The sequence below is a fragment of the Stegodyphus dumicola genome, chromosome 2 (assembly GCF_044657685.1).
Source record: "Stegodyphus dumicola isolate Sdum_Otavi_A_Nest chromosome 2, ASM4465768v1".
NCBI classification, from domain to species: Eukaryota; Metazoa; Arthropoda; class Arachnida; order Araneae; family Eresidae; genus Stegodyphus; species Stegodyphus dumicola.
Window position 1 is genome coordinate 60,130,600 of NC_140769.1, and position 24,357 is coordinate 60,154,956.

Sequence of the window (24,357 nt, forward strand, 5' to 3'; positions counted from 1 at the left end):
TACTAGCAAACGCACAAGCAGATTAAATCCTTAATTAATATTAATAAGGTGTGAGCTGAAATTTAGGATACACTTTGAGTAATCATTTCTAAAAAATTACGTTTCTTCAACACCTGTTGACATCACCAGAGTCAGAAAATATAGATTCATAAAAACTTACGAGGAGGAGGGGTAAATATTAAACAAAAACTAGTTAAAGTTACACACCAAAGTAGTGTAACAAACAATACAAATAAAGCCAGATAACTAATTTTTTTAACAAGAAAAAAATTAAAAGTTAAAAATTAAACTTAACTTTAAAGGATAAAAAGATGAACACTAGCAAACTTAAATTTAAAGTTAATAATTACACCTTACAAAAAAAATTAACTTTCAACAATTACTTTTAACAGAACAAATAAAAAACTGAATTAAGAAGCAGTAAATAACTGATAAATTGAAACTAAAAAACAATATTACATAATACATTAAGGAGGATGTTTTTCAAGCAAAAGTCTTGTTCTAAATACATGGACCTGCTAATTTTTTTGAACTTAAAAGTCTTCCAAGTGAAATGTTTCAGAATAAAAGTTGTTACCAAACCAAAATTATTGATGTTTTCACTTTCTTACGTAGTAGAAGCAGGCTTTAGTCAGTTCAGTAATTTGTTATGGAAGATAGCAAATGGGTTGAATATTTTTGAACTAGATACCGTAATTTCCGGAAGAAACGGCGTGGCGTTTACGTGTTTAAAACTTAAATTTTCAGCGGGTGCGGCGTTTCTACCCATGCGGCGTTTAGGTGCACTAAAAATAAAATATTTCCTATGATGGTCATTGTACATAGTTTGGATGGCCTTGTTATTGTGCATAGACTGGTGCTGTTCCCACACAAAAGACCACTCAGTTGCTTTTTGCGAACGTTATTTTGTTTACATTCTTTCCCTTGAACAGACTTACATGCCTTATTCACCCTAAACGAGATCTCAGAACAATAACATTCTTCCCCCTTTCAAATCAACATTCTCATCAGTTTGAATAGTCTCTCTCCTGTGCCTTTCGATGAATCTTCCAAGACCCATCCTCTCCCCACCCCTGCCTTTTCTGCAATTTTTTTCAAAGGCGGACATGACTCCACCTGCCTCAAAATAACGAACTCTGACGTATTTCCCCTTCAGCATGAATGGATTTTTCTTGGCATTCTGCCAAATACAGATCCCATCAGTTTGAGTACAAGTACTTGTTGGATAGTTTTTAATTAGGCAGCGGAAAATTTTTGAAAATGTCTCTAAACGGTACAGAAGCTATACATTTCTTACCTTTAATTTATTTTTGAGTTATGGTTTCATTTCATGCATTTTTCTTAACAGGTATGTCATATATCAGGACTTAGGTTCAGTTTTTGCATCTATACGGCCCACGACGATGTCACGCGCAATTTAATCTATTGCGGCGTTTACGCTGATGCGCCGTTTCTGTGTAATTTTAATTTTTTTCCCGCCATTTTTCTCGAGTGCGGCGATTACGCTGATGCGGCCTTTCTTCCGGAAATTACGGTAATTAAAGAATGAAGTTGAACAATTTTATGCCAAATATTAAAAAAATTATGTCAATACATCACATTAATTAAAACTGGTTTTGACCAATTACAGTCTGTGATTTTATTTTTGAAGACTTTTTTTTTTTTTTTTTTTTGTAAAATTAATAAAACAAAAAATAATAAACCTTTTTTTTTTTTTCAAAATATTTTTTCATATTCTAATTGTGAATATTCTAGCTCAAAACAATTAGGGGATATTGTGTGTTTGGTATAAAATAATCATGTAATCGACAATGTTTTTAACAAAAATGAAATAAACAAGGTTAGAGAGGAAAATTAAGATATTTACAAAGTTCGAAATATGCAAATTTTATCTGTGACGTCAAAACTATGTTTTAGATGAGTGAAAAGTGATCTGCAGCCATTTTTTCTGTGGGAGGAAATTAAAAACAATTAACACATGCTGAATGTTTTATATCAATGAATACGATGTTTCAGCAAGATAAAATAGCTCAATCAGTAGCCTGGAGGGCTGTCGGTCATTTAGAGGTAAAACACAACCTGCTGTAGCAGAAGCTTTAGGAGTTTCTCATTTCCACACTGTAGAATTAGTTTTTGGAAACTGGAAATGTTCCCTGAAAATCGGTGCAAGGTCGTATGCTTGCAACAACACAAAATGAGGGTTGGTATTTAGCACTAATAGCCAGAAGAAACTACACTATGAATGCCATTTTCTTGCAACAGTATCTTCAGAGGGATACTGTTACAAGAGTTTCGATACAAACTGTTCAAAACAGACTCCATATTGTGGGGTTTTGTGCTCACAGATGTATGGTTTGTGTTTCATTGACACATAACCACCGTGCTGCCCACAGAAGGTGGTCACAAAAGCATCTCAGATAGGAACAAGATGAGTGGAGCAATGTGCTCTTCATAGATGAGTCTTACTTTATTGTACAACCTAATAATAGGCAGAATCTGAAGAGAACCTGGTACATGGAATACTCTAACATTTGTACATGAAAGTGTCTAGTTTGATGGAGGCAGAGTGATTGTCTGAGTCAGTATTTCTATGAATGGCTTGCACATAATCAGAATGAATTTATTCTCATGGATAATACCAAGCTACATTGTGCTCAGCTAGTGCACCATTTCCTTTTTGTTGATGGAATCCTTCAATGCATTGGCCAACACATTCTCCTGGTATGAACCTAATAGAACATGTATGGGACATTCTATAGAGTAGGGTTGCTAATTACTTATCACATCCAGAAACAATTCAGCAGTTTGAAAACTATCTTCTACTTCTTACCACACTTTCTCATTGGGAACCTGTTTATTCCATTCCTCTCTTAGGTATTCAACATTGTTTTCAGTCAGGAATCCATACCCCTTATTGAAATTCATCTGTATCCGATAAATTGCATTTTTTGTTTACTAACAAATACCATTAATAAAATTTAATTATTCCTTATTCATTGCTGCTTTTTCTTTTTTCATATCTTATAGCACGTAGTCACCAAAACATTTCTTGATCTGCAATTTATATCCAAAATTATAATATTCTCTAATTGTTTTGAGCAATGTGTAAGAAGTTGATGCAAGAAAAGCATTAGAAATCTCTCGTTTAAATCAACAATATCTAGCCATATTGAACACAGATGCAGAAATGTACTGAAAATCAATGAACCCTTCATTTTACTTGTGTTACTCACTATTATTTGAAAAACTATCCTATAACAATTTACATTTTCATCCGTTTAAAGAAAACGTACTTCCTAGAACTATAGTAGTAAGGATATTTTCTACTGAGTGTGATTTATTAAAATGGCAGTGTGAGCCAAAACCCGTTATGGACATCTCTGCTCTAATTTTTTCAATATGTCTCTGATGCAAATTCTCTTTTATGTAAAGTATTGTACATTTCATATAAAATATTGCATAATAAAAGTATGCATTCTACATTTTTTCCATTTTGTTTTTTAGGTTTCAGTTTATTAAAACATGAACTTACAAATTTAAAATTATGACCCCCCTTTCCCTGAAAAAAGGGAATTCATATTGATTCTGCAACAAACTGTATACGAGTTATATGACCAAATTAATGCAATTAATTAGAGTGTCAACTTAATAATTAAGTCTATGACTTGAGCCTTCATCTGACTTTTAGCTATATGGTGCTTTAATACTAATTAATCAAGCAGTTTTTTTTTTTTGCGTGTGTGTGGATTTAGATGTGCTGTAACAGAAGTATGTGTGCAGTAGGTTTCCCGGCATATATCATGACAAATTCATACTTTGATCACTAGATGCTAAATCAACTTAGTAAATGTATTATCTTGAATGTTCAGAATATACATGACTTGATCATAGTAACTTTCTTCAAGGACAGAGACCTATAATCTTAATTTTATTAGTTCAAATAATTAAAGGTGCAGGATGAAAAAAAAAAAAAAAGCTTTCAGTTATTAAATATTAAATGAGGGAGCTGTGTAACTATTAGTTAATACCCGGGCTGTGCGAGGTTGACTCAGCCTTTCGTCCCTTGAATGGGTCAATAAAGCGAGTAAGTATGAAGTTTGCTTGGAAACTAAACACCAGGGGTCCTGCAACAAGCTGACCACTTGCCCTTGACTTGGGCATATGCTGATGCACTCTGGGGCCCAAGGTCAAGAAAGCAGATTTCAGGGCACTGCAAGCCATGGCCCACTAGGGCTGTTGCACCACTGAGTTTAGTGTAACAGTTCATTAATAAAGTACAGAAAAGTGGTTTGATTTTTTAAGTATTGGTATGATATTGTGTAGATAAATTGTAGTCTTGCATATGTTTAATTTTCTTAGTTTAGTGATGTAGCATATTGATGTAAACTATATTTTATACAGCTTCATTTGAAATCATAATAAATGATGAAGAAGTTTTTTCAAAGTTGAAAGTGGGTAAATTTCCAAATTTTGATGAGGTAAGTAGAACTTTCTTTTTTTAGTAATTTTTTATTATTTAGCTGTATCTTTTATATGAATTAACACTAGAATTACTTGCCTATAGCAAATAAATTGTGTTTGAATTTTTTAAATAATAAAAATGAAATAAACATCAAAATTCTGTATTGGTGTTACTTCGCAAAATTAAAAATTGTAACAGAAATCTTACAAACAAAACTCACTGAAGAAAGTGGTATGTGGGAAGAATTTAAAAAATATATATATAGATTAGTTTATAAATTTTAAATAAGATAGAGGACAAACTTGGAAAATTAAAAAGCCTATATGAATAGATGTACTGATGTTATTGTATTCTGTATTTGAAAGAAGTTGGTTATGGTTATTACTTTCAGACTCTTCATATTTTGTATGTTGCTACTATAAATTGGAACTTCCTAAATCATGTACTAATAAAAGTTTTAGGGAAATACAAGGGATATATATATATATATATATATATATATATATATATATATATACAAGTGAATATTTTATATATATAAATGATAGTTTTTAAGTTATATTAACATTTCATTAACTATTTTATTGTCATGGTATTGTCAAGTTTTCATTTGCTGTTTTGCACTCCCCCTCCCCCACAAACCAAATTTTATGATTTGATATATTTTTCTGTATCATAAAAATATAGTATATTTTATAGAAAATTTGCATAGTTCATTTTCCGAAAAATCATGGCTCATAACCACTTAAAAAAAATATTACGTTTTCTTCATTTTGCGAATAATGAAACACCGCCATCGAAGACAAATTCTGATTACGACTGCTTGTGGAAACTTCGAGAAGTATTTGAAATACTTAACTGCAATTTTAAATCAGTTAAAAAAAATATCTGGCAGTTGATGAAGTGATCGCGACTTTTAAAGGTCAGGTAATTTTCCATCAGTAAATCCCTAAAAAACATAAATGCTGGGGATTAAAAATTTATAAACTGTATGACGAAAATGCCTATACATATGACATGAAAGTTTATTTAGGGAAAGATAAAGACGAAAGATTTGAAGATTGAAGCTCATCAGAATCTGTTGTTTTACATTTAGCAAAACATGTGAAAGGGAAAGGGCATTCCCTCTTTATAGATAATTTCTTTTCTACTTCTCAACTTTTTCTAGAACTAAGAAATAATTATAAGATAAATTGCTGTGGAACAGTGCAGATCCGATGAAAAGATTTACATAAGGATTTGACGGCCAGAAAAGCAGGTAATTTGGATGTGAAATTTCAAATGGCCTGCTGGGAAAGATAAAAGAGAAGTTTATGTTTTAAGCTCTATGCATGAACGAGACAGCGAACTCCTTCCAGTTACGAATAATTGTGAAAGAACTTCAAAACCTTCACTCATTCATGATTATAACAAAAATATGGGATATGTCGACCTCAGCGACAGAACGGCCAATTCCTACGGATTTTCACGAAAGTCTCAAAAATGGACAAAAAAATTCTTTTTCTATTTCTTGAACATTGCCGTTTTAAACGCATATATATATTATTCAAAGAGAGAAACAAGATTGATCACAGAAGTTTTTGAATGAATTTAATTCAAATTTTTCAAACATGTGATAGGAATAATTTGCCTACGATTGTTTCTCCAACCACTCAATCGTCTCATTGGCCAGTGAAATCTGATTTGAGGAGACAGTGTGTTGTGTGCAGCAAGAATTATGCTACAGATTAAAATAAAGATTTGAAGCAGTATATTTCCTCATGTGTATTGACATTAGCATTTGTTCTCACATATTAAGAAGCTTGGCTGCTGTAGTATTATAACCAAGAAATATTCACCTATAGCATTTTTAATCTATTTTTTTAGGGTTGGCCATGTTGAATTTAATAATTTGCTGATATTTATAGTCTAAATATATGTAAATACAACATGTTGTTTAGTTTGTGCATAGCACATCTTTTGTTCAAAACTACTTTCAGTTTACATGGCATCAAATCACTGCAAAAATGTTCAGCAGAGATGTAATAAAAAAAAACATTTTAATACTGAATTCAAGTGTTTTTATACTTTCATATTCAAACATTTTTATACTTTACTGTTACACAGTATAAATAACATGTGCATTCTTTAATCAAAGAATCTGTACACTGGCCCTAGTAAAAGAGTACTTGAAAGGCAAATGCCTGTATTCAAGTACTCTTTTACTAAGGTGTAATAAATATTTTAGTATTTAATTTTTGTATTATTAATAACATTTTATATTTATCTAATGTATTTTAAGCTTGAAACTTAATGGCATCAAAATTTTAAACTAGAAAACAATATAGTTTAAAATTATAATTTTTTATGTATTAAAAGTAAAATTCAAATGCTTTTAGTTGTAATAAAATCACAGTTTGATATGTACAATGTATTGTGAATTAAGTTTGCATGTCCCCCACCCCCCCTTTTTTTAAATGAATTTTTAGTTCCTTGCATTAATTCTTTTTCAGATATTTTTTTAGAAATATGTAACCTTTTTTCTGATTGAAGTGTTTCTTTCATATTCTTAAAATGTCAGGCTAGCAATGAAATGCTACACTGGTGTATGCATTTGTCTTTTCTATATGATTAAACTTAATCCGAACTATGAGATTTGATGGTTTTATCACTTGGCATTTGAGTAGGAACCGCTGTTCTTTCTGTGGAAGAAATGTATCTGGCTAAATAAAGAAATTTTTATAAATATACCTATGGTGGATATAGCTACTGTAGACATTTGTAGCACTTAAGATTCAACCTAGTGTTTAATTGGTTAGTATTTATATTTAGTTTTATGTTGTATCAATTTATGGTATATTATTAAGTTTATCTATGTTAACAGTATATACAATAATTATTCATTTTATTTCTATCATATCTAAAAGTGCATTAAAAAATAAAAATTCTTCCCTTTTTCAAATTACTGAGGATATTCTTAATGTAAGAGTATAAGAAAGTTAAAAGTAAAATTAGCCAGAGAATGTAAAATTTAGAATATCTAATTAAGTAGTAATATATTTTATATCAGTTTGGAGTTGTTTTGAAATGTCATTGCTGTGTAGCATGAAAACTTCCAGAAACTTATTTTTTGTATGCAAACCTCCCTAGTTTTTCATATTTCAAGTTTTGCACCTATGTATTACATTCATTTAACATAGCTATAATATTTCTTCTGCAAGATTTCCATTGACATAAGAGGGAAAATGTTGTGTTGGGATGTTTGAAATTCATATTAGTCAAACATAAGAAAAAGCTTATTTTTTAATTTAATTAATGGTATCTTCTGTATCTATGGATTAGTGACCAAACCAGCAATCATTACGTATTACAGTCAAAAGTCGTTAATTCGGACACCCATAATCCGGACCTCAAAGCTACAAACTTGCGTCGCTTTGACGCATGTGCTTAAGACCTTTACTGCTGCGAATATGCGTGTGCACATGCGCATAATACATTTACGCATGCGCGTTTAATGTATAATGGACGGTATAAGCTAAGCTAAAATTATATAATTCAGTTAATGTTGCAGATTGCATTGTTCCTTAATCTTCGAATTGGATCCGGCTTATTTTTTGCAGACTGTTAGAGCAATTTTATAAAAGTAAGCTTGAACTTTCGATTATGTCAAATAGAATTTCCGATATATATTTACTAATATCTAAAGGATCTACAAAGCGAAAGGAAATTTCAAAGTCCATTAAATAAAAAGTGGAATTGCTGCAAAAAATGGATAAAGGCATATCCTTCGTATTCTAACCATTCCGAAATCTGTTTATCAATTTCACGCTGCTCTGCGGCGGGTGGAGGAGATATGCCGCGGGGCGCAATGAATTGGAAGTTGATCTGTCAACACTATCCTTATCTTCAGGGCAGATGTTTTTATTTTATTTGGCTTATAATTCCTTACTAAATGTAGTATTTCATCTCGATGTACTCCGTCTTTGATAGGATTTAAATCAAATTCCTCCTCATTATAATTCGCTTCCGATAGTGACGAAAGTGACACAGAGGTTATTGAAAACGAAAACATTTCGATTGACAAATTAGTCGGTATTGTCGACACAGCAATTGTAGGACTTGAACAGCAGAAATTTGTAACTAAAGAAAAAATTTTGTCTGTTGATAGAATTAAAGAGAAAGTATTATCACATAAAACTAAGCAACTTGAACAACTTACATTGAAAGAAATGATTAATAAAGTCAACAAATGAATATTAAGTTTTTTTTTTTTTTAATTTTGATACCCTTTAGATCATAATTGTTCTTTATTTCATAAATTACGGTTTCATATTTTTAATTTTATAATTTCTGCATGCCATGTTACCAGATTTAAACTGATGATCTATAATCCGGGTTTTGCTAGTATTCGGGTTTTGCTAGTAACTTCACTTGGAAATTGCGCTTAAACTAGGTTAGTTGGTTATTTGAACATAGAAAGAAAATGGGAGCTATTTGGTTAAGGTGCTTTCATAGAGAACCTTGGTAAAGAGAACCTAGAAAACTACGAAAACCAACCATGCAGCCTGGGTTAGACTTCGCAACAAACAATTAGTATTTAACAATCTTCAAATGTTAGGCAACTGGTGAGGCTCCAATTTGATATTTTATTTGTAAATATTTAAAATATTGTTGTATTCTTAGACACAAAAAGCATAATTTAAGTTTTGTTAACTCGTTAGTAAACTACCAAACTGTAGAGCTCATTCAATTTCTTTTGCAATAATTGTATTCACTTAATATTCTTGGAATATGAGCTAAAGAAGGAATGTTCTTGGAAGATTAAAGAAGTGTTTAAACCAGTGATATTAGGTTTGTCTTACAAGCTCAGGATCAAAACGATTCTGCAAGTGCCCCAGTATTTGACTTGTAAATGGCTGTGAATTAAGCAGATGACTTTTAATCTTACATTTTCAGTGAGAAAACGTATTTCAAATGTTCTGTATTGCATGATAATGCATCTTTTCATTATTCAATAACCAGTCATTGCTCCAATTTGATATTTTATTTGTAAATATTTAAAATATTGTTGTATTCTTAGACACAAAAAGCATAATTTAAGTTTTGTTAACTCGTTAGTAAACTACCAAGCTGTAGAGCTCATTCAATTTCTTTTGCAATAATTGTATTCACTTAATATTCTTGGAATATGAGCTAAAGAAGGAATGTTCTCGGAAGATTAAAGAAGTGTTTAAACCAGTGATATTAGGTTTGTCTTACAAGCTCAGGATCAAAACGATTCTGCAAGTGCCCCAGTATTTGACTTGTAAATGGCTGTGAATTAAGCAGATGACTTTTAATCTTACATTTTCAGTGAGAAAACGTATTTCAAATGTTCTGTATTGCATGATAATGCATCTTTTCATTATTCAATAACCAGTCAGAGCACCGCTTGAGTTCCGAAAATAAGTATGTGTACTCGATCGTCCAGCATGTTCTTCAAATTTGTCTTCTTGTGATTTTTTTTCTTTCCCAAAACCTAAAGTTGCCTCTCAGAGGAAAGTTTTTTGATATTGGAGAGACAAAAGGAGTATGACATCTACTTTTAGAGACATGTCAAAAACAGATCTCTACAAGCCTTCTCTTCCATTACATGTTGGGCAGTCAGACAAAAAATTGCATCAGCGTAAATTCTATAATCTATTTTTATTACACTCTGATTACGTTATTAACATACAGTGAATATATACTAAATCTTTTACATCAGCTTAAGTAATTCAGAATTTTTGACGGAATTGTTGTCGGAACTAGGACTTAGAAGGTAAGTCAAATTAAATATTTCGATAACCCAATAAATTCAAGGTCGAATTTCAATAATTTTATTTTCGGAGGGAGGGGAAATTTTTTCAGTTTTGTTCCATTATCCTAAGTATATTTGCTTCGATTCTTTATTTCTCCATAAAAGCGAAAAATTTACGCATGGTATACATATAACGCATAGCTTCAAATTAAAATTTAATAACATACAGAGTAGTTATAATTAAAGTTCCACATTGAAACGGTCATAAAAGGAAAACTACTGGATCAAATGTTGTGAAACTTGGTAATCGTGTAAAGGAGGTCATGGGAATTTATTTTCTGCGAAAAAAAAGGAAGTTCAAAACCTCACCACCATCAGGGGAGAAATGGCGATGTATGCAATATTGTTAAACGAAATATGGGTCAGAATCTAACTTAACCTTTTGTTACACGGGTTTAATATGTTGTATACCCTTAAGAAACTTTGAAGTAAGCAAATTACCATTTAAAGGCGTTAAATTCGATAAACGTTGAGTGCGCCATCCGTGTAAGTGAGAAATTCGTCTGCGAAAACCACGAATTAGCGATTAGAAAATGTGAGATCGCAAATCACTCGCACAAGTGCGTACAATCTGGAAATCGTTTTCTTACAGATTGCTAATTTGTAATTTTTTAAGCCTGAATTCGGCACTAAAACATGAAGATACTTATTCAAAGCGCTTTTAATCGATTTGGGCCAAAGAAATCCCTCATGTTATCTATCTAGTTCCATTGCATTCTCCTACTGCATTCGATTGCATAGCAGTCTCCACACCATTTAGTGTTGAATGACAGCTAGTTTTATAATTGAACCATTTTTCTCTGAAGAGCAGTCGACAGCTGGACCACTGTGATTGCAGCTCACTTAGAGTCAATGTTAAAATGTTTCGTAATACATGAACTGCAGTAACGTTGCATTTTAGATACTACAATTTTTATACAGGTCTGGGCCCCACCTCACGTGTGTCGCACAGTTACTTAGGCAACATTTCACGAATGAACGTCTTATAGGCCATCACTTTCCCTCTTTCCACCAGACCTCAACCTCTGTGACTTTTAGCTATGGGGTTATCTCAAAAGCACTGTTTATGGTGATAATTTAAACAATTTGGCAGAAATGAAAAATGTGATACACTGACATGTCCGTAACATTTCTCCTGATATGCTGAGAGCTGCTGTTGAGAATGCAGTAACAGGATTTAACTTGCTTTCGGAAAATGCTGGATGCTTCATTGAACATGCTTTGTAACACGTTTCGGAAACTATTAAACACATTTTAAACAGTTATTTTCATGTCTTATTTCATTTAACAATAATGTGTACAGTGCCATTTTCCCCTTTGAAATCTTTTTTTTTTTTTTTTTTTTTTTTTCAGCGGAAAATAAATTCTCATAATCTCCTTTACACGATTCTGAAGTTTGATAACATTTGGTCCCGTAGTTTTCCTTTTATGACCATTTCAAATTAGAACTTTAATTATAACCACCATGTAAATTAAACTTTGAAAAGTTTGACAGTTTGGTTCAAGTCCCAGCTTTAAAAAAAAAAAAAAAAAAAAATATATATATATATATATATATAATCTTTTATATTAATCCTCTTAGAAATAATGTTTTAAAAAGCTAATTTTTCTCTCGCGTTATAGATTGTATAAAAAAAAAAAACATGATCTTTAATATGGTTTAGATTATTTCAGCCGATATAAGAATCAGGTCACTCGGTGGTACAGAATAAACCCTGCTGGACTGTTTTATTTCTTTGTCATTTACCAAAAATCTTTTAATTAAAATATTTATCCTTTGGACTTCGCTTTAAACTTTATTTATAGTTAAAATGACTAGAAAATGAAAAGCTGTCTTCAGCTGAAGCGCAATTCATGTAATTGATATTTTAAAAAATTGACAACAATGCAAAATTTATGGAAGTCTAGCAATCAAAAAATCTTAATTTTCTTGTGTGAGCACTGAAAATAACTGTAGAAGGAAAGAAGAAAATTAGGGAGAAAAGTAAGCAAAAATTTGCTGAGAAATTTGGCTGTCAGACATACCAAGATGTTTCAAAAAGTTTGACGCTTTTGAATATACTTTCAGAATACTTCAAAGAATTTAGGTATTCAAAGAAAAAACATTTGGATGTGTACACCAGCAAATACCATCAATTGAGCTTGTGTTAACAGAAAAGACAAAAACGATATCATTGCAGATTAAAGTGAAGAGCGACTGGTTGTAGACTATATGGTTGTATAAATTTAAATTACGTTATAGAACATAATATCGTATCATAAATGGAGAATCCCATGATTTTCTCAGTCGAATTATTTGAAGATTCAGGAGTTTATCCAGTGATGTATGTGGATGTCACCTAAAGATGGTTTTTTTTTCCCCTCCTGATGAAACAGTGGCCGAGCGGTAAAGTCGCTAAACACTGGTAGTTCGGTCCAAGGTTCGAATCCCGCGAAAGGGCTGGCTGCATGGGCGTTTTTGTGGTTTTCCCCATAACGTGTATGCGAGCCAGTTTCCCTTAGAAAGTCCTCCATGAAGGCATCCCTCAGGCAGATAGTCCTAGTGTGCTTTGTCATAATTAAATAAAGCCCACCAGCGGCCGAGCGGTAAAGACGCTGAACACTGGTAGTTCGGTCTGAGGTTCGAATCCCACGAACGGGCTGGCTGCATGGGCGTTTTCATGGTTTTCCCCATGTGTAACGTGTATACGAGCCAGTTTCCCTTAGAAAGTCCGCCACGAAAGGCATCCCTCCCTTTAGGCAGATAGCCCTCGTGTGCTTTGCCATAATTAAATACACCAACCATAATTAAATAAACCAAAACCTCTTGATGAAACCAGTCTTTCCTTTCACCTCATACCTTCAAAATGTTTAGCCTCTAAAGACTGATAAAGGCTCTGACCAAATACGTCGTGAAGAACTTTCTAGGGGAAACCAGCTGGCATACACGGTACACATGAGAAAATCCACGAAAACGCCCCTGCAACTAGCCTGTTTACCGGGATTTGAACCATGGAGTGAACTACCAGTGTTCAGCGACTTTACCGCTCGCCCGTTTGTGGACCTTTATGAAATGGAAGGCGATAACTTTATTTAAAATGATTGTCAGAAATATCAAGATATTTCGAAAAGTTGGATGCTTTTTAATATACTTGCAGAATGCCTAAAGGAAAAGAGCAAGAATAAAGTAGAATGCTTGAAGAAAAGGAGAACAAAAAATAAATTTTTGCGTAAAATTTAGTATTTGTATTTTTTTTTTTTTTTTTATTTTTAATTTAAAACCTTTTAATCTTATGATATTTGATTCTTGCGATTTCAAAAATAAAATATTTGACTAAAATAGAATGACATTTTAAGAAACCAAATGTAGGATAAAATTGTGTAAAGCAATGGGCACAATGATGAAACTGTTTAAAGCAGTGTATGCAAATCATCCTAAGTTAAAATGTTGGTTATACATCTCTCTTATTTATATATATCTTTTCTGAACGGAACATTGAAAGGCATGTTAACTGTGCTTTACTGTATTTTCTCTTTTAATATATGCAATTTTCAAACGCATCGTAGTCTGGGTCACAAAGTATTCTTCCGAAAGAAACGCAATTCAAATAAATAAAATAAAATTCTGGAAAATTTATATTAATAAATATATTTAAAATGCTCAGTTCGAAAGAATAAATAGAAAATTTTAAAACAGTTATTCGAAAAAAACCATGCAACTTAAACAATTAAAATGAAATTCGAAAAAGAAAAAATTACTTAAAGTAATTTTTTCTTTTTCGATATAATAAATAATTAAAAATATAATATAAAGAATAATATTTGGAAAAAAGGAACGATGGTGACTTTTGTCCCTCTGACGGGAAAGGAAACTAGGTTGCCATATATTAGAAGTTCGCCAAGTGAACTATTCTTGGCGCAAACTGAAAAAAATGTGCCAACATAAATTTGTGAATTTCTCCATAAATTTCGCTCCAAATTTTACAAAATTTCATATTTAGGCGTAATTTGAGTCTTAGAATCAAAATATGTAAAACAATTGGTATGTTATTTCAGAAAAAGTCCGATTTTGTGTCAGAATACCTATGTTAGAATAGTACTATATATAAATCTAGTATATATCCTAAGTCGCGCTTTCGAGACATGAAGAACGCAATTTGAATTTTGTCAATCGGCCCAGTAGAACGAGAGATATAGAACTGCCCCCCTTTTTTTTCCCTTAGTGTACATAGCTATTTTTGCTTTAAAAAAAATCAGAGGATTGCACAGACTCCAGGAGAAGACATAATCAGAAAGTACCCCCTTCTCCAAAAAAAAAGAAAAAAAAAGGTGAAGTTTGATACTTTGGGCAGAGCCAAATTGTGCCTAAGCACTCAGTTGATAACAGCCGTATGCTTAAGAGCTGTGCCAAATAATTTTCTTACCATTCTTCTTCAAGTGTTTGGGGGGGGGGATTTTGACTGAATGCTTATTTTTTGATAAAAAATCGGGATATTTATTTGATTTGATAATTGCTGTATAAGGAGGATTTTTTTAATTAAATTCTTTCAGGAAGTAGGCTTTAATAATAGCGTGATAAATAAATAACCACAAGACGAAGGGCTTTATGCAGTACCAAAATGGCAGTACAGTGAGCAGTCATGACAAGAAAAGACAGTCCAAACGGTTTCCCACCCTTCTTCCCCTACCACCAATCTTGGGAGAGGATTTCAGCTAGCCATAGTATTGTGCTTGCTGCACAGGCAATATATGTATACTTATAAACATCCATGCCTTCTCCGAAATTCAAACCTGCACCCTTTGGAACAGCAAACAGCACTAACCACTATCCCATCTGAGTCAAAGTACAGTAGAACAAAGAGAGTAGAACAAATTTAATTAAATAAGAAACTGCATTACATACACATATCAAAGCAACTGCATTAACACTCTAAAATACCATCATTTTTGTGTTAGTATCAATCCTGCAGCATGCTGTGATTGATATGATATGCTAGTATTGATTGTATAAAGTGGTCCCATGACAGTCAATGGTCATTTTTAATGTTTTTTTGTTCATTTTCAATCCATAATAAGAAATTCATCTTCTTACACTTTATTGAAACAAAACAGATATTAAGTTCTCTTTAATTAAAATCCATCCTTAATATTAATAAATTTCATTTAGACTTCTGAAAGCACAAGCACATTAACTATGGTTTTAAAAAAAACTACAGGTACAATTTTTATATGAAAATCCTTAGAACATTTGTCTGCAGTTGCCACTCTTGTTTCCTTTATTTATGGTTTACAATCTTTATTTTCTTTTATCATCTGTGATAGTCAGTGGCGTAGCTAGGGTGGGGCAAGGGGGGACATCTGTTCTCGGGCACAGCATCCAGGGGGCGCAAAATTGATGTTACGAAATTTTAAAATGAAATGTTTTCCATTCTTGGCACGCAGAAAGCGGCGGAAATTCTTCATTTGTCCCCGGGCGCTGAAAACCCTAGCTACGCTTCTGGTGATAGTCACTTTTATTTTACAATTTACAGAACTATACAGTAGTAAGCCAGTGTCAACACCCTATACAATGTTGATAACTAGGTAAAGAAATATAGTTATAAGCAGATTGTTTAATTTTTATTGTATTATTTAACATATATACTGTTTGTACTGATTAATTAATATCCTCAAGAAATCAGACTCACTGTGCGCCAGTAATACCTAATATTACTTTAAATTTTTAAAATCTTATGTTTTCATTCTTAAATTTAACGTTAATACAGTCAAAAGTCATTAATTCGGACCTCAAAGCTACAAACTTTCTGTGCATGCATTGCGTTGACGCATGCACATAAGCATTTATGCATGCGCGTAAGACTTTTACGGCTGCGAATATGTGTGTGCGCAAGCGCATACAGTCAAAAGTCGTTAATTCGGACACCCATAATCCGGAATGATCTATAATTCGGACCTCAAAGCTATAAACTTTCTACGCATGCGTCAATGCTTAAGACCTTTACTGCTGCGAATATGAGTGTTCGCACGCGCATAATACGTTTACGCATGCACGTTTAATATATAATGGATGGTATAAGCTAAGCTAAAATTATCTAATTCAGTTAATCAGGTATAAGCTAAGCTAAAATTATCAATTCAGTATCTAATTCAGTTGCAGATTGCGTTGTTCCTTAATCTTCGAATTGGATCCGGCTTATTTTTTGCAGACTGTTAGAGCAATTTTATAAAAGTAAGCTTGAACTTTCGATTATGTCAAATAGAATTTCCAATATATATTTACTAATATGTAAAGGATCTACAAAGCGAAAGGAAGTTTCAAAGTCCGTTAAACAAAAAGTGAAATTACTGTAAAAATGGATAAAGGCATATCCTTTGTTTTTCTAACCATTCCGAAATATGTTTATCACTTTCACGCTGCTCTGCGGGGGAGGGAAACGTCGCGGCGCGCAATGAACTGGAAGTTGATCTGTCAGCACTGTCCATATCTTCAGGGCAGATGTTTTTATTTTATTATAGCTTTCGGCTAGATGTTTTTATAGTTCATTACTAAATGTGGTATTTCATCTTGATGTACTCTGTCTTTTAATGATTTAAATCAAATTCATTATAAATATCACGAATACACATGAAATAGTTTTCTGGTTGCAATTTTCTAATTTCGACTATGCGTAATGTATGCTTTATGCATGCTCGCATTGAAAGAAATGTTTAATAAAGTAAACAAATAAATATTAAGCTTTTTTTTGTAAATTTTGATACCCTTTAGATCATAATTGTTCTTTATTTCATAAATTACGGTTGCATATTTTTAATTTTATAATTTCTGACTGCCATCCTACCAGATTTAAACTGATGATCTATAATCTGGAAATATCGATAATCTGGAATCGCCGAAGTCCCGACGAGTCCGAATTAACGACTTTTGACTGTAATATGTTTACGCATGCCTGTTTAATGTATAACGTATGGTATAAGCTAAGCTAAAATTATCTAATTCAGTTAATGTTGCAGATTGCGTTGTTCCTTAATCTTCGAATTGGATCCGGCTTATTATTTTTTGCAGACTGTTAGAGCAATTTTATAAAAGTAAGCTTGAACTTTTGATTATGTCAAATAGAATTTCCGATATATATTTACTAATATGTAAAGGATCTACAAAGCGAAAGTATGTTTTGAAATCCGAAATCTGTTTATCAATTTCACACTGCTCTGCGACAGAGTGGGCAGTAATGCCGCGGCGCACAATGAATTGGAAGTTGATCTGTCAGCACTGTCCTTATCTTCAGGGCAGATATTTTTATTTTATTTGGCTTATAATTCCTTACTAAATGTAGTATTTCATCTCGATGTACTCCGTCTTTGATATGATTTAAATCAAGTTCCTCGTCATTATAATTTGCTTCTGATAGTGAAGAAAGTGACACAGAGGTTATTGAAAACGAAAAAATTTCGATTGACAAATTAGTGGGTATACTCGACACAGCAATTATAGGACTTGAACAGCGGAACTTTGTAACTAAACAAGAAATTATGTCTGTTTAAAATAAATAAATAGAAAGTATTGTCACATGAAATGAAGCAACTTAAACAGCTTACATTGAAAGAAATGTTTAATAAAGTGAACTAATAAATATTAAGCTTTTTTTCTTTTTGTAAATTTTGATACCCTTTAGATCATAATTGTTCTTTGTTTCATAAATTACAGTTTCATATTTTTAATTTTGTAATTTCTGCATGCCATTTTACCAGATTTAAACTGATGATCTATAATCCAGAAAAATCGATAATCAGGGGAATTGCCGAGTTCGCATTAACGACTTCTGACTGTACATACATTCACTCTTTCTTCATTTTTCTTCTTGTAAATTTGTCTATTTAGATATCATCTGTTTTAATTATTGAGAATAAAAATGATTTGTAAAAAATAAATAAATAAATAAATAAATAAATAAATAAATAAATACACAAAAAATGTTTTTTAAGCTTTTGAAAATGTTACAGTAAAAGCTTTTGGAATTGCTACAAATCCATACAAGGCCTATGAAAATTATGATTTAATTTTTTTAAGACCAAAGGAGTGTTAAACCTAAAGGGCTGTTAGTCTTAAATCATTATTAGTAAAACTGCATTTTACATCATTTCACTTTCTGTGTTGATTCACTTTTGAAACTGTTGCCACCAAATATTATCTCTACGTAGTATATTTAAAGAAATTAAATAATGAAGAATCTGCATGAATGTTTCTTGCATTATGAAAAATTGTTACTTAGAGCTATCCAAGTTTGAATAATGTAGACCCCAACCGAACATGGGCACTAAGAAGAGTGAATTTGGAATTTGTTTTATTATCTATTTCAAATTTTGTGAAACTTTTAACGAATTTTTGATTAACAAACTCAACAATTTCAAGTCGAGCAATGGCAACACTGTACGAAAAAACATTTTTATCTCCAGCACGCGAGACTGTCTATCAGAATTTATTATTTATTATTATTTTATGTTTGGTACTTTTACCTTGATGCCTCATTGCTGCATTTTAACTTATTCCTTTCCCATACCTTTGGCTTGATACTAGACAAAATAGAATGATGAGGAACAGCAACAAGGTAACAAACATTCTCTAATTTCACCACAAAATCCTCCCCTCCCTACCCCCAAATAAATTGTGGCACAAAAACAGGGCCTACATTATTATTATTAAGCTTTTAGCAGTTTTAACAATTTTTTTGCATCCATCCCTTTTAAGACAAAATAACAACAAATTGGCACATACCTCTTTCATTTAATTATTTCAATCATTGATTATGTTATGACTCATTTAAAGCAACCTTTAGTTTATAAAACTAAATAGATGTTAATTCCTGACACAATAAGTAAATAAATAATTTGGCAGTAACACAAGAAATGCGTGATCCAATGGACCACATTTTTGTTTGGAACACCTTATTCCTTCCAGCATGAATGAAGTTCTTTCATGACAATGGAATGTCTTACCCTTCTGCAGACTGTGCATATTGATTACCTAGAACCTCTCCTTTTCTTCTCAATGCAAGAGTAAAATCAAAGAATTTCTCAGCATAGCTGGGAGCAGCTGGGTTCCCATGCCATTGATGTACCCTGCAGAAACATAATAAAAATCAAAACACAAGTTTTTTTGTATCTGTGTCCCACAAACCATACTGATGACATCTTGTGTCAAGAAAATAAAGAAGAACAAAATAAAATATAAATTAAAAAAAAAATCTGAAATGTTTCAGATCTTAAATTACGTCCAAAGGGGCGTTTTTTTAACGTTTTGAGTGTTACCTTTATTTATTAAATATCATGTTCTTTGCAATTAAACCATAAAATTCAGTTCAAGAGCAATATCGCAAAATAATGTTAAATTAAGCATATCTTTAGAATTTCCGATATACACAGTCTCGCGAACTGGAGATAAAAGTATTTTTTTTCTATATAACGTTGCCATTTCTTGCTTTTAAAGCATTGAGTTTGTAAATCAAAAATTTGTTAAAGTTTTACAAAATATAAAATCTATAATAAAACAAATTCCAAATTTGGGATTTCAGATGCCCATATTCGCAGTAGGATTTCGTCATTCAAAATTCGATGGCTCTATGTACCATTGTTTTATCACAATGCGAGAATAGACAATCATTTATGCAGATTTTTCATTATTTAATTTCTTCAAATATAATGCAGGACTCTAACATTTTGTGGCAACAGTTTGAAAAGTGAACCGACGTTTATGAGTCCGACGCAAAATCGCAAAACGAAAACAATAGTCCTTCAGGGACAAAGCCCCTTTGGACTAAAAACTGCAAAGGAAATACGTTGGGGGAGGGAGAAAAGTAATCTGACTTTAATGGAAAAGTATTTGATATTTTTGTTTTCATATCAATTTTTTTCATAAAAATTTATAGCATAAATATGTGCTAATAAATAAATACAGCAACTTTAGTTTTAATACTTTATAAAATACATTGTGCCTTTAAACCACATTAAATAGATACATGATGATTAAATTGAAAATGGTGAAAAATCAAGCTGCAAAATTAAATAAATATAGGTAGGAGTAGGTGAAGATACAGTCTAAATTTTACTGTAAATTTCATGAATCAAATGCTAGCGATGAGCATTTTCATTTAGTGACTTGAATTAAATGAGTTAACTCACAATCACAATTAATATGAGGACTGTTAAAGAAACACATTAAAGAGAAATAACCCAACAACGGTTAATAGAAAAGTATTGTAAATAATTTACTTGTATTCAAAAGCAGTTTGATCTGGAGAGAACAAATTCATTTGATCTCATGAATTAAATCAGTATTCAAAGGTTCTATTTCTCTCTGTGTTTTTCTTCACAGTGCATCTGCTGTTTGTTTTTGTTAACATTATTCTTACATTTCTTTAGAAGTCAGAGTAACACAGAAGATTTATTATCGTATTATTATCGTTTTTTAAGATTAATTTATTTGTAATGAACGACTTAACAAAAGTTTAAAAGTTCTGGATTATGTACACTAAAATTGCATCGCTGTGGATAAAAATAATCCTAAATACTGTAGCATGATCTTCTGTCATTGCTTTTATCCTAGTCTTCCCCCCTTTCATTTTCTATGGACAGTTTTGGTTTTTGTTTGTATTGTGTGGTAGTAATGTTTCCATTAAAAATCTGCATTAAAAATCTTTATTTTTAATTAATATTACTACTACCACCCATTGCCTTAGCTTTGAATAATAATTCAATTACATTTAAGTTCCTTAACCCTCTTACATTCTTCTAAACATGCCTAAATTTCTTCACAACTTCAATTCAGTGCATGCAAAGCTTTCCGCAAGTGTGGGCATGATGGAGACACAAACTTTGAGTAGCACAATTAATAAATGATACTTTAGAAACTTCTCTTATAAAAATTCTGTAGTCTTTTTCTTTTTAATTATCTAATAAATGTTGTAAAATATGTAGTTTTCGAAAATATAGAATCTGAATCTGAAATTAATTTTTTAAATCGGCTAATTAAAATTGGAATCTGACTGAATAGTTCTTATCTGTCGAGTCGCTATTGACTTGCTATTTAAGTATACTGTAAAAAGATTTAATGCTGAGACTCTGTGTATTTAAAGTAGTATACTAAAGCGTAATTTGATGTATCTTGTGTGCAGGTTGTTGATGTAGTGAAAGCTGTTCATGAAGGAAAAGAAGTGAGAGAAGTGATTGGAACAGAAAGCTGTGTTATAATGTGAATTGAAGTTAACATCTTGTGTTTTGACTGTTGACGTATTACAATCATTTATCATCAGAAATATATGATATTTCTTCTGCAAGGTTTTCCCGGAAGAAATGGAACAATGTTCTGTTATAATGTTTTGTAATAATGATACCAGTCAAGCATCAAAAATTGAATTCTTAATTATTTAATAAATTGAATTGTTGGATGTATCATAAATGCTTGAAATATTATTTCTGATTAAAAAAAAATCTACAATGCTTAATTATGAACCTTTTGTCCAGTATTATAAGTATTCATTAAGTTTATTTTTTATACTTTTGACTGTGATTGAATAATATTCTATATACTTACTCCGAAGCTGAATCTAAATAGCTTCATCTCATTTTTAAATAATGGCTTTTGTTCAAAATACGGAGTATTTTATTTATTATCATTGTTAATTATTTTTCAGTTTTGCCTGGGATTAGTGATGTTAAATTCGCTCACTTTGCAAGCTGTCAGTTTAAATGCTTTGTATCTTATCTCATATTTTCAATAAATTGCAGCTAATGATGTAAAAAAGTATTGTTCTCTCATTTTTTGATGTGAAAAATTATTTACCAGAGCTGACCAATAGCTGTGAAATACATGTAAGAGAATGAACTTTCAAGTTAGGCAAAATTCAGTTATGGAAACAAGCAATAATGTTGCTTGCGTATGAGTTCGTAATAGATTAAATGCACACGCAGTTAATGGTAATAGCTTGATAAAATTTATTTTACCAAAAGGAACACTTATAGTTCACAAAAATATATGTACAGCTCATCACAGAGTACAATGAATAGTTACACTTAAAATTACTAAAAACATTAAACACAATGTTGTGCAAAATATATCTAAAGAGTAAAGCTAATTTGGAGATATCTCAGTACTCTAAACTCACGTTGAACTAACACCTATAGAGGAACTAATGCTCTCTCCAATCTCATATAGTTTTCACCTGGCTGCTGAGGAATCTCTAGTAAATTTCATTTTTTCGAATTTTTGGAATTGCATACTTCGAATATATGGTATGTTGTATCTAAGGGCTGGATATGGTTACAGTTGCATATTAGGTTAATTACAGAACCTGTTACAGTTGTACAGAAACCGGACGAAAATGGTAACTAAATTTGGCAAAAAAAAAAAAATAGTCGCCAAAGCCATCGCCAACTTGGCGATATCTCGCTAATTAAGTGAGATGGCCATTTACTCAATGTTAAGTATGTTTTTGTGTTTAATAGGGTCCATTGGTTTAAAAATTTGATCACGTTTATTTTCTGAGCTTTTGAGCATCATATTACTAAGAAAAATTATAATTTCTAATTCGGCCTCCAATTAATTAATAAAATAAAATTTTTTCATTGATGAAGTTACTTCTGTTATGTTAATTCCAACAAAGGATTTTTGTGAACAATAAAATAGACTGAATAGAAAAAATGTCTCTGAATCATTTTTTAAATTCTGAGCCAAGTAACAGAAAGTTTTCAACATGTTTGAGTTAAATAAATGTTAATAGCCTTTCTCTAATAAATTTTCTTCCACAAAACACTTCATAGTTAGCCAAAACAGCAAATACTGAGCTCATGAATTCCAATATATATTCTCTTTTTTTTTCCTTGTAACGGGGCATTTAAGTTGTCGAGTTTTGTACTGATGTCATTTAAAAGTGCTAAATTAGCTACCCATTCCATCCAATTTTTGGTCATAACTTACTTTGGATATGAGTAAAGTTTTAATCTTCCACAGCATTCCAACAAATCTTGTTAAAACCTTTTCTCAATTCAGTCCCCTTACTTCTGCATGGTAAATTATATCACCATACTCCAGGGGCGTAGCTATAATACTATGAAAAATTATAATTTCTAATTCGGCCTCCGATTAATTAATAAAATAAATTTTTTTCATTGACAAAGTTACTTCTCTTATGCTAATTCCAACAAAGGATTTTTGTGAACAATAAAATAGACTGAATAGAAAAAATGTCTTGGAATCATTTTTTAAATTCTGAGCCAAGTAACAAAGTTTTCAACATGTTTGAGTTAATAAATGTTAATAGCCTTTCTCTAATAAATTATTCTTCCACAAAATGCAAGAGGGAACATCTGTTCGGGCACAGAATCCAGGGGATGCAAAATGATGATGCGAATTTTTAGAATGAAGTGTTTTCCATTCTTGGCAAACAAGATGGGGGCAAGATCTTCAGTTGTCTCCAGTCGCTGAAAACCCTAGCTACAGCCCTGCCATACTCATTATCTAGCTCATCAAGCAAATCTTTAAAAAGTCGTTGATTCAAAGGCCATCCTCGGATAAAATTTGTAGTGCGTACTATAACAGTCATTATGTTATTGAGGCTGAGCTTTTTAGTAGCTATATTTTCTTGAAGAATAATGTAGATATATGGTTTTGGTTTGGTTTGATAGATTATGGCAAAGCACACTAGGACTATCTGTCTAAGGGGAAAGATGCCTTCGTGGAGGACTTTCTAAGGGAAGCTGGCTTGTATACATATTACACATGGGGAAAACCACGAAAACGCCCATGCAGCCAGCCTGTTTGCCTGGATAAGACCCAGGTAAGAATTACCACTGTTAGTCAGTTTTACCCCTCGGCTGCTGGTGGGCGCTCGTAGAGTTACGAATTAAATTTGTAAAATATGTCTTCTTGGTTAGAGAGCCCAATAAACGCAGTATTATTCGCAAACATAGCCAGCATGGTGAACGATACTTTGATCATGGGGAAGTCGGGAAACACCATTCTCGTGAAAATCAGACGTTTTGGTGAGTAGGCAATATTAGAGGATTCACCAAGCTACAGAGGAAAATACCATTATGAAATGCCCAA

At 31.9% G+C, this 24,357-nt stretch overlaps 1 protein-coding gene across 1 annotated transcript in view; it reads left to right on the forward strand.

Annotated features, from left to right (window-relative positions):
- The window catches only part of LOC118197413 (migration and invasion enhancer 1), a 40,487-nt gene extending 18,431 nt beyond the window's left edge, over positions 1–22,056 (forward strand). Inside the window, exons 3-4 of the mRNA XM_085810701.1 lie at positions 4,402–4,478; positions 21,428–22,056. Of these exons, the coding sequence (XP_085666827.1) occupies positions 4,402–4,478; positions 21,428–21,508 (158 nt within the window). The 3' untranslated portion in view covers positions 21,509–22,056. The remainder of the gene's footprint in view (positions 1–4,401; positions 4,479–21,427) is intronic.
- The last annotated feature ends 2,301 nt before the right edge of the window (positions 22,057–24,357 follow it).